The sequence below is a fragment of the Varanus komodoensis genome, unplaced genomic scaffold, assembly GCF_004798865.1.
Source record: "Varanus komodoensis strain SLA01 unplaced genomic scaffold, ASM479886v1 scaffold24, whole genome shotgun sequence".
NCBI classification, from domain to species: domain Eukaryota; kingdom Metazoa; phylum Chordata; class Lepidosauria; order Squamata; family Varanidae; genus Varanus; species Varanus komodoensis.
The window spans coordinates 12,362,846-12,375,033 of NW_025335641.1; the positions used below are offsets into that span (position 1 = coordinate 12,362,846).

The 12,188-nt window shown below is 42.2% G+C and overlaps 1 protein-coding gene across 7 annotated transcripts in view; it reads right to left on the reverse strand.

Moving 5' to 3' along the window:
- Positions 1–6,779, reverse strand: part of CDC14A (cell division cycle 14A) — a 108,379-nt gene extending 101,600 nt beyond the window's left edge. For 6 of the 7 annotated variants that reach the window (XR_006414936.1, XM_044432220.1, XM_044432221.1 and 3 more), the window contains exons 1-2: positions 6,407–6,779; positions 5,738–5,828 (exon numbers count right to left, since the gene is read on the reverse strand). Coding sequence is in view for 5 of the 7 variants with exons in the window: in XM_044432220.1 (XP_044288155.1) it covers positions 5,738–5,828; positions 6,407–6,521 (206 nt within the window). In the remaining 2 variants the exon portion in view is untranslated. Of the gene's footprint in view, positions 1–5,737; positions 5,829–6,065; positions 6,150–6,406 lie in introns of those variants that run through there. The other variant, XM_044432222.1, reaches the window with a different exon arrangement.
- Positions 6,780–12,188: the final 5,409 nt, after the last annotated feature.

The window sequence follows — 12,188 nt, forward strand, 5'->3', positions numbered from 1 at the left end:
GCCCTCCAGCACAGTATTTTAATTTTAAAATAGAAAAGCTCTAAAAATGAAATTATCTAAAACTTGAAAATTAAGATAGCAAAGTTCTTCAGGAAGAATATAAATTCATACAACCAAAATGAGGGATCAATACCATTTATAATACTAAAAATATAGCAACCCTAGGTCTACAGTAAATATTTTAAAAGTGCACACACAGGACAAAGTAAGAAAGAATTTGAAGAACACAATTCTTAAACTGGAAAAATAAGCATTCATTTAAGTATATCTAAAACAGTAAGTTACACAGAGGCAATGACTATTTATTCAACAAAAAGTTTAACTATTAGAGCTAGACATTCATTTATTAAATTTATATCCAGCCTTCTGTCAAAAGTGATCTTCAAGGTAGCTAACAACAATGAAGACAGCTCCCTTCTCAAAGAAGTAGAGAACAGTCAATGTAACAACAGGATTTTGTTATTTTTAAACAGGATTTTATCTATTTGCACCTCTGGAAAAGAAAATTTACAACAGACGTTCAGGAAACTAGGGTAACAAAAAGTATTCTCTATAGATTATTCTTTCCTTCTCGTTACCATCACACAGACAAATAAATGTATGTATTTAGGATTAGGGCCGCTTAACTTTTATCAACTTTATATGGATTTGCAGATGAATGACAAGAAACTCATGTACGTATATGACATCAGACCTTTCAGAATAGTTAAATTCCAAAGTTATTGAAGTGACCAAAGGGAGATTACAAAAGCATCTCTACAAATTTTTAACGGGGTGCAAAAAATGCCAGTTGGTTTACACAACTATAGTAAACTCTCCTAAAACCTCAAGAATTGATCTAAATGTTTTTCTGTATCGTCACAATTAATTTATATTGCAACAAATCATGAAGAGTATTACGTGGTAGCGAGGGTGGTGATGTGCAAGTGCAACAAGAGGAAAAGACAAGAAAGATATGCCGTTATATTAGCCTGTATGTCCCATCTAGAATACTGCAGTAGTTCTAGTTCCCGTATTTAAAGATTAAAGTTTGAAAAGGTACAAGAAGGGATCAAAACACCCTGAGAAAAGGTTTAAGAGGTGAGGAGTTTGGTTTAAAAAATGATGACTAAAGTAGTCACACTGAGAGTCATATATATTAAAACTAAACAGATTTATAATACTAAAACAACACTACATTTCTATACCATCCATACCTGAAGCTCTCTGGGTGATACACAACATTTTAAGGCCACCTATCCAGATTTCAACCAGGCCTAAGCCTGCTTAGCTTCCAAGATTAGGCAGGATCAGGCACTTTTCTCAGGTCTGGTAGGCTACCCCATAGAAAAACATCCACCTGAACTCCATTGCAAGTGGTGGGAAATAGTTAAAACAGAATCCACTGTAACTAAAGAAGATTCCAAACCTTTGAGTAGTATGAGATCAACTAACAGAAAAAGTAGAATGCATGAAATTATCCTTTTGATATAAATTTTGATGCTAAAAATGAAGATCAATTTATTAAAGGAATCATTCCTTCCTATGAAGAATTTATCTGAGGCAAGAAACTTCATTCCAAGCAAACATATTGTCAAATCCCTAACAGAGTGCAGAGACAAGGAAGAACTATGAGATTCTAGGATTTTGATACTCATTACCATTGAAATCCTTCTTGAGGCTATGCCTCTACAATAGACTACTTCAAAGAAAAGTTTCTTTTGTTGTACCAGAAGCAGGTAATTATGTAATACAGAGTACTTTGAGCTACCTAGAATACACCTTAAGTTTTGATCACTTAAATTATTATGATTACAATACAATTATTCTTAAGAGGTACAGATTTAAGATGACATTCTCCAGCCAAATTCCAAAAGCCCCTAATTTTGTATGACTAAAATAAATCATCAGGAAGATACAAGAAATTCAAGTACCTACTAACAAGTAGTATAATTATTGCTATGCAAAAAGTATCTAATATTGTGGATTGTCAAGATTAGAACCGATTATGTATTACTCAAGTTTTTAAACTGCTGGAAAGTTTAGCTAATGGACCTAGCAACATAGATAGTTTTGGGCAGTGTAGAGTATTGTATCATTTTAACATGCAATATCCAAGTTACCTAATTAAGTTTTAACAATGATTTCAGGACATAGCCTTATACATGTTTAGATACAAAAGTCCTACAACTACAAAAGCACAGCATTCCCTACCCAGCATGGCTGACGGGTAAACTCTGGGAATAATGGTACTTTTTCCTGTCTAAAGATGTATATAATTGAGCCCCAAGAGGGCAATCCTATAACTCATGAAGCAGCATCTCAGTAACGAGAGGAAGGCACAGGTAACCCGCATGGAGAGGACCATGCCTTCTCCTTTGAGGGCTTACTGGACAGGCTGAAAAGCCCGTCTAGCAAAACACAGAAGACTGGGAGACAGGAAAACTAAGATCACCGCCACTATTTCCTCCACTATCTTCAGTACAGCAGGCTTTGGGAAACTTAGAAGTCTCTCAGCATGAGGACTTCCAAGAAATAAAGACTTGATGGAAAGGACTGTACCTTTCAGAGTCGAATTGCCTTAGGAGGAGTGACAGCAATATACCTTGCTCAGTGCTTTATTGCCACCTCTATCTACAAATGTTCAAATATGTAGAGATTGTTTCACAAGCTTTGCATGCAATAAGCTTCTAACAGTAAACAAGGAAGCACAGATCATGGTATCCTTTCCATTCCACATACCCCTTCACCATCTCTGTACATACCTAACAGTATTTTAGCTGTATTATAGTTATTCTTCCATTTTTGGACAGGTTTTATTTTTTTAAGTGTAAGAAAGCTTACATAGAACCAAACAATCTCAGAATTTCAGCAGAAAGCCTTAGTATACAAACTTGGTAAACAATGCCTGACCTAATACTAACACTTTAAGATTGAATACCCTGAAGAGCAACTAAGATTTCATGTCTGCTTTTATGATTATTACTTTCTCTCTTATTATTAACCTTAATATAGCTACCTGCTAAAAAGCCATCAAAGGGGTAAAAACAAAAAATTGCAACACCATCCAACCTCCTCTCCCACTATTAAAACAGAATGTCAACAGAAAAGTTGACTGAGAAACCAAGGAAGGCCTCCTGAAATAAAGGTGTTTTCAGGATATGCCAGAAACAACATGTTGGTTATCAGCCTGACTCCCAGAGGCTGTCATGCTGAAGGGTCTTCTCTGAGTGGACTCCAGTCAAGCCACAAGTCAACTGGAATTACCAGGATCATGCCATCTGATGACCACAGTGACCCAGCAGGTTGGTAAGGAAGAAGACACTCTCACGCTTGTTTACATTTTTTTTATTTATTTCTATTTCCATTTATATGCCACTAATTACTTTAAAAAGTCCCTAGGCAACTTACAAATTAATAAACATTTTTAAATATAAAATTTTAAGAGCCTTAAATTTTTTAAAAATCAAATATAATAATAATACAGTAACATAAAATAGTTCGAAGGGAGTCAGGATAGATAAAAATATTTTAAAAGGTACGTTTTTGCCTGGCACTGAAATGAAAATAGTGACAGCGCCAGGTGAATTTCAGAGGTGGGAGGCAGCCACTGAGAAGGCTCTTTTCCAATTGGCCACCCCCTCACCTCTTTGAGGGGTGGCTCCTGTAGAAGCCCCCTGTTCTGATCTAAGGGGTTGGGCAGGCTCATATGGGCGAAGGTGGTCCCTTAGCTCCCTACATTCCTTACATGTGATTCCTTCACCTCCCATTTCAGGAGATACGCTGCTACACATCTTTCCATCCAGTCATTGACACTCACCTTAAGACTCAGTACAAACCTACTCTGTCTGGCAATTAAAAAGTCCTGGTAACCTACTGCATTTTATTACAGCAGCTGGAAAGGACCTAAGAGTACAATTCTATGCAAGTTAGGACAGAAAAAGGGGTCTTCAACTCCCAGTATGCCCCAGTCAGCACACCTAGCTGAGGCACACTGTGAGCTGTTGGCCTTTCTTTCCTTTCTGAACTTGCACAGGATCACACCCAAGTATCAGAGAACAGTGTGGAATTCCTCAGATATTTCTTTTAATAAGTGTGATAACTTGTTTGTAACTTGTCCCCATGGACCATAAGCCACTAAAGAACAGGTGTTCAGCACAAACATAATAACCATACTAAGCTATTTTGATTTCAGTTACGGTCAGTGCTTATATTGGATAGTCCATAACTAAAACAAAGTATTTAAAACTATTATTACACACAATCTGAAAACGTTATATATTACAGACAGTGCAAAGATAGTTACACCATCAATCATCCGTAAGCTAAGGCAAGTCCTTTCATTGAGCAGTTTAAAAAAATCCAAGGATGAGAAGAGTTACAATTGTATACTTCAGCACAGATTACTACTGTAAATTAGTATCTTAAATATAAACTCTTTTTAAACTGATAAACATCTGAGGAGTGTGTTTAGGATATACTCCAACAAAGGATCAGTCATGACTAATGCTGCTAGTCTATATACACTTAACCTGGAAGTAAGCACAACTGAATATGCTGAGGCTGTCTTCTCAGAAGGATTGTATAGATTTGCATTGTATGTACCATTGAAAGAAAGGCACTATTACTTAGTTCAAACCAATTTAATAGATTTTGCATTTAAGCGTGCAAAAATACATGGGCACTGTAAAATTTTAAAGGGACATAATGGAGTCTTCCTTTCCCTAATATTTCTCTTCCAAAGTCTTACTTACATTTCATTACAGTGCTGCTTAGAGAAAGAAGGCATTATTATAATTATTACTAACAACTTACTGCACATCCTTTCCTTCCCCTTGCTCCATCTGTCCTAAATCTTGCATATTTAGGGAAACCTTTCCCTGCCAAAACTCCATGATTATGCTGTGTTTGGGGAAAGGAAATGTAGGTAAAGGACATGCAATGCCGCAATCTAAGTGGGTACTGTGAGAAAAACCGTTCATTAGAAACTTTACTTGTTACACTCTGTGGATATTTGCATTTTTAGTTTTGCCACAGGAAGTTTCTGGACAATCCCAGTTGCAGTGAGATTGTTTTTTCTTTTTAAAAAAACTTGTTTTTCTAAAATGAGAAAAACTCATATCCACAAGATCCTTTGAATGAAATCATGATTTTAGTGAAGTTCTCTTAGCCATTGTATAGCATATTTACTCCTTTAAGTTCAATCCACATCTTTAATGGTTAATCTAACACACTTCACGGATTTACAGAATAGCAGTGAAGCCATGACTTCTTTGCTTTCTCATCAAATTGTAGAAAAACAGATTTCTAAGTTATAATTGTGGGAAAGATAAACTCACTATTCCTTTAAAAAGATTAAAGATCAATGTAATTCAACAACATACTTTAAAAACAGGCCACAGTTGCCTTGTTAAGAGTAAGATTCATTTTACAAAAAGCAAGAAATGGGGGAAAGAACAAAAGGGGGGGAAATATCCATTTTCTATTTAAGACTCCAGTAAGATGCAATTAGTCTTCAAGATAGGCTCTGAAGCTTTAAAAAAGTAACCCACGTATCAACACATCATCAGTAACCCAGCCTAGATGACAACGTATTTTACTACCGAAGGCACTGAGTGAAAGAAATAAAGAACAAACCTACTTCGGTCACTTGGCGACAGACTTAAAAAAAAAAAAAAAAGAGAAACCGAAGGCGAATAAGAGTGCTGGAAGAGGGAAGCAACAACAAACCTTAAGAAAAAGAGAAAAACAAACTTACTTTTCATAAACAAATTCCTCATCCGTGCAGAAATAGTGGGTGTTCACTGTGCTTTTAGGTCTATTCCGTAAAGTAGCAAAATATAGTCGGTCTGCAGAGAGGGAGGGGGGAAATTAGGAGGAAACTAAGTACTCTTGCAGTATCCTAGATTTCAGCACAAGTTAATCGGTCCCTCCTATTGCACAACATTTTGATTACAGCTTGAAGTCATGGCTTCAGGGTTACAATTCCCAAACTTTCTCTTTTGGGTAAATCTATTCAAATTTGCTCGCGAGCAAATACACTTTCTTCCGGGCTGCCAAAGTGAACGACAACAGCACCACCTTACCTAACTCTTCTCTCCACCCAGGCTGGGAGAGGGCGCATTACTGCCCTCCTGCGAAGAAAAGTAATCCTCCAATTCCACTTCCCCGAAGCCTTGAGTGGGGGGAGCTACACTTTCAAGACCTAAACCCACATTTGTAGCTTTGTTCCAGCTAAGGACAAGTTGTCGTTGCCAAAGTCCGTGACCTGCCCCCCCTTCCCCTCTCCCAGGGCAGGTGCCTCCAAACCCGGGCAGGACGCAAGTTCCGGGCCGGCGGGGGAGCAAAGCTCCTGCGTCCTGGCCGGGCGCCGCCAATCCTCCTTCTCCCGCCAGGGTCCCAGCGGGGCGCCCGCCCCCTCGCTCACCTTTAAGGAACTCCGAGGCTCCCAGCAGCTGCTCCGAGGCGGCGGACGGAGGCGGCTCCATCCTAAAGAGGGCGCGGAGGTGCGTGGACGCGCGGGAAGACGTCTCCGCACTCATGGGGGCCACTTATTCTCGGGCGGCGGCGGCAGAAGTGGCGGCGGCGGCGGCGCTCGCCCCGCAACTCAGCCGGATTCAGCGTAAGAAGCGCCCGCAGCGGGACATGCCCAGGGAAGGGGGAGCCGCCGCCCGCCTGGGTCTGGACTGCTGCTGCTCCCGCCGCCGCCGCCAGAGAACTCCTTCCCCGCCGTCCGCATGGGATGGAAGTGAGCGCGCGAAGGAGGAAACGGAGAAGGCGAGGGCTCCGGGACCCAGCAACCAGCCCGAGTGGCGGAAAGGCGCAGAGAGCCGGCCGGAGGGTGGGGCGGGGTGGGGAGGATTTCTTCGCCCCCGTCCCGCCCTCCGGCAGCTTAAAGGGGCAGCGCCCGGTTACCAAGCACCCGGCGCTGCGGTAGCAACCACGTTGCCAGGGCTTTGTTACACGCACGCACTTTGCCTCGGGCCGAGGAGCGGGGCAGCCGCCGCAGGGCTCGCCCTTGTTCCGCGCCTCGGGCCTGCTCTGCGCCTCCGAAGAAAGGAGCGCGGCCGCTCGGCGTGTTCAGCTGCTGCCTAGTGCGAGGCCTCAGGGAAGAGCCCCCAGCTGGCGTGGGGCGATCCCTTCACAACGTCCCGGTCCCGTGCGCGTTTGCTTGGAAAGCCCGCACCCCACGGCTGTGTTAATACGGCGCGAGAACGCAAGCCTGGAGTTCCCTACGCTGTCAGGATGCGAACACACAAGTACCCGGCGGGCGTATGGCACGAAAGCCGGCCAAGTTATCTTGGCAGCAAAGCAAAACAACCCTACAATTCAACGAGCTTTACTTCAAGGTGAAGGTGCATGGCTTTATCCGCTCCCTGGTGGGATAAGTTAGTAATTCACAGTTACAGCCCTACATAACTTTGCATAAGGTCATGAGAACTCCTAACTATTCACAGTCAAACTAGAATTCCTTTCAATGGTTCTGGTTTCTTGCTACACATAAACCTGCTCAGGATATTGAATAATAAACCACACATTTCTGTTTGTACATTCAACTAGAAACAAGCCAAACAGCGAAGTAAGGAAGCTACTCAAATCAATGTACATAGTAACTTAATGCACCATAAAACCTATTTCCCACATTGATTTAAAATTGCACTGGCTGTGACAAGACTGTGATGCCCCTCCAGCTTTTTCTCCTCATTACTATCAATTTCGTGTACAATTTCATTGCAATACTAGGAAAGCTGAAGAAAGATATTCAGACAATGGGTGGGTTTGCACAACAAAACAAGCTAAGGTGGTTTTTGACCTTTTTTGGTTCGTTGTGTCATCCAAAACCAGTAGTGGTTCTTCAGCATGATGCATTTGGTTTTTAGGACCACACGCTGAGATGAGGGTCTTCTTTTAGGGTCTCTATGTACAATTGCTTGTTGGTTGCTCAAACCAGAAAGCACAACTCATTGTTCTGAGCCAGACCTATAGGGCCACTTGGCAAGACAGCCCATTTCCACTCTTCCCAGGCAGCTAACCAGAGAGTTCCACTGCTTCCCAGCACCTCCTGCCCTAAAGATCTTTGGGGCAGGATTGGATGAAAAGCTGGGGGGCTCTGGGAGAAAAGCAGCCCTGCTCAGTTGATTGCCCCACTGCTGCTCCCACAAGAGCAGGAGTAGAGAGAATCTGCTACACAGGGGTGGCTGGTTGGCGGCTGCACACCACTTTGTAACCTCTGTGCCACTGTCTCCTCACATGAGCATCATGGCAAGAAGCAGCTGGGCAGTTGCAGTGGTGTTGTGACAGATTTCCCTCATGAGCTGGTGGTGGGGGTGAGAAGCTGCTGGGCTACACTGCAGAAAGGAGCAGCACCACTTAACGGTTCCCCCCGCCCCTTTGCATGGGCCAGAGCAAAGCACCTCACATGCGTGAGCGAGCCAGCAGCAGGGGTGAGAAGCAGCTGGGCTGGCGGGGATGTGGGGAGGTGGCACTGGTCCCCCTCTTTCTTGCTCTGGCTTGCCAAACAGGCAATCCTAATCTTGTGCCTGCAAAGCAGTAGGGGAATCCACTACAGTGCACGGCCCCCAACCAGGCACCCCTGCCCTGCTGCTTCTTGCCCTGCCTCTGGCTCACTTGCATACACAAAGTGCTTCTCTCTGGCACACAGCTGGGCAGAGGGATAATTGTTTCTGGAGCACCGCCTGGTGGAGTCCCCAGCCCCCTTTGCCTGCGCATGGATTGGCCACCCTGTCCTCCTGGAACAAGTTTCCTCTGGAGCAGGAGGAGAAGGTGCCAGACCAGCTCCTCATTCTTTCTGCTGTGATCTGGAGCATGAGCCCTGGTTGTGCAGCAGACGCTGCTTGACAGCCACAAAGCCAACTGTCAATGCAAAGAGCCTCATTCCTCCCCAAGATGGCTCCTGGGACACCAGGTGAGGGATTGAATGGGAAGAAAATGGTGGATTGGGAAGCATTTTCAGGCACATCCACACAAAAAACCCATGCATGGTAGAAACCGTGTGGTGTTGCTTGGCATGATGTGTGAACCTGGCCACTGGCTGCTAAAACTGAAAATGGACCAGGAAATGTTAAGCAGCAAGGAACTGTTCAAGAAGAACTGCAGTGCCAAAGGATCAAATGCTTGCCAATGTGTTTAGGTAAAGAGAAGCTGGACATGTTCTAATAGTGTGGACTCCACATGTAGCACTGGATTCCTTTTTAGCTGAATGCACACATTCGTTACTCCAGCAACCACAACTGATAGTATATACGGTGGTCATTTTGAGACAATGCAAAACTCATACTTTATATCAGCAATTGTAGACAAACAGGGCTGGCTCCAGATCTGAGGGAACTCCAGGCAAAGGACTCCTTGGTGGAGTCTCTTCTGGGTTAATTTAGATTTAACTGGTTATGGTTACCAGTAGAAACAGCAGCAGCACTCGAAGCAGTGCCAAATGGGGAGACAGGGAAGAGTGCCATTTTAATTTCCCACAATCCCTCAGAACCATGGTTATTTAAAAGGCAGTTACAGCCAGGTGCCCAGTGCCCAGTGCCCAGTCAGAAAGAAACAGTTTAAAGAGTAGGCCTCAATTATGAGTCCTGCTGGGGTACCAGAAGGCTGTCGTGTAATAACATTGGCCATGCTAATAGGTTTTTGGTTTCTGTTTAGCTGTCTGCTTGTTTCTTTTTATCTGATATGAAAATGTAAGCTCTGACATAGTAATGAAAATAACGTATCTGAAATAAGTCTTGTAAATGCACAGATGTGAAGACATCTTCCACAGAGTTGCTAATCCATGGCAATATTGATGACTTCTTGTACACGAAGCTGTGCTTTGTGTGTACCATCAGCTTCTGTTATTTGCTAGTGACAGGAGGTATCTGTAGTAAATACAGTAAAAATTGATATCTGTACATGCAAATCCACCATATAAGCCCCTCAAGATATAATGCTTTTGAGAGGCCAGTAAGAGACTGGATTGTTGTTTTGGCTTGATACCATGCATTCCCATTGTTCTTTGATTACGATTTATGCTCTGCCTCACAGTCATAACTTTCTGTTTCCATTTTGTACTGACAAGTTGCTCTGCTTCATATTCACAATTGTAGACTGGCATCATTACTTCATTCATAAACATACATATAATAAAAAAATGGAAAAATAATTTCTGATTCTGAATACCACAGGTTAAATAAAGAATATTAGGCAATTCATCATGGCACAGTGTACCATGATGGTTCAGAAAAAAGCAGCTGGGAGTTCAATAGATCCTGTGCCCATGCATGTATATACATTTGGGCTTGCAGGTTTCTACCAAGGTAAGATTTCCTGTACTTGCCCTGGGGCTGGTCCCAAGGTAATCTCACTTTTGATCATAACTATCATAGTTAAAACTGATTAAAAATATAGCCAACCGATCCCACTCAGCCTCATGGATGCTTCCTGTGTTCAACAGTTTGATGTGTACATGTAAATTGGTGAAACTTTTTGCGGGATGAAAATGATTACTAGCACCCACCTGCTCACTTCTGCAGGCACAACAGCTGTTGAAGAGTATTCCTACAGTAGCATATTGCAAAGTTGGCTATCCTATTAAAATTCCCAGTTTTACAAACAGGGTTTATAGGATAAGAAAGCATTTCTAAAATTACTAAGAGATTAAAACCAAAGCTGCAGTAGTTATCCTGAATACATAAACAGAATAATATGATGTGGATATTCTCATATCTTTCTTCCTATATATTCCTTACCACCATCCCCCATGCATGTACACACACACACACACACACACACACACACACCTTTATCTTTTTCAGAAGAAATAAAATAATAACTTTGATGAATTAGTCCAACGCAAATGCTGGACAAGATCCCAGCCACCGGTACAGAAAGGTACTTTGTGGTGGAGAGCTAGTTCCAGATAAGAGTTTAGGGTATTAAAATGGTAGCAAAATATCAAAGCTCTCACCTTCTTGGGGTCTCCAAACTCTTCTGCCCACAATGGCAGTTATAAACTGGGAGGAGCCAATGGATTCCTTAAGACCACCCCTAAGCTAACAGCAGCCTATCATACACAAACACCTGCTTCCCCTGCATCTGATTGGTCTATGACTCTGGCTCAAATTTTTACAATTCTGTAGTATGAAAAATTCAAAGACATCATTCAGTGGCTATTCTAATCTTGTCAATGTCAATGATTTAACATTCTGGATAGAAGAATGAAGAAATTCTTCCCATTAACTTCTGTTTTATGACGACTGCAAACACCATTTCACATTTGTCCATACAGCATCATGCTCCCCTTTGGAAATATTTCTCCTTTATTGCTTACATTTATATCCCACTTTCCTTCTCTTTAAAGAACTCTGTCATATCATTCCCCTCCTGCTGTTCTCAGTCTTATCCCCACAATAACCCTGTAAATTAGGTGGGGTGAGAGTCTATGGCTGGCCCAAAGTCACCCAGTTGGCTCCATGGCTGAGTAGGGACTTAGGACCCAGATCACCTGACTCCCAGTCCTGCACTCTTAACCACTACACCACATTAGTTATGTTGTCTGTTTGATACTTGTGAGAAGTTGGTTTGTTATGGTTTATCCGTTGTTTGTTATTATTTATCGGCTGTCTATCTCACCAGACAACAATATTGCATTTGTGACCTTTGTGAATACATACATGCTGTACTATTAAATATACCAGTTAATATATTTCTAATACACTACAACATGAGGTTTTCAGCAAATATGACCCTGCATCCGTGGCTTGCAAAGGATCCCTTAAGAGTGACACCTGCTGGCCATATTGAGACAATTCAGCCACAAGACTGTAGTGATGTGAAGAACAGGAAACCAGATTTGCACCAGCAGATCAAAAATAACGGCAGCTGTTTCTGTTGTGGGTCTCCGGAAATAATTCTACTTCCATTCATTATTTCTATACCTAAATATGGGTCAACAGGATTACCCAGAAAAACATTTCCCTGGAAAGAAGCTATCCAACATCCTCATGTCCCTTTTTAGGATTACGCCAGATGTCTTAAACTCAATACATGCATGCCAAGATTCACCAGCTTAATCCACTACATAGCATTTCATTTGTATAAAAGATTGGTGTCCAGGATCAAGCTTCTAAATCCTGCAAGGCCAACAAGCTTTGATCCTGAGTCTCAGGTGAATGGCACTAGCTGCAATTATTATTTACAAGATGAATGTG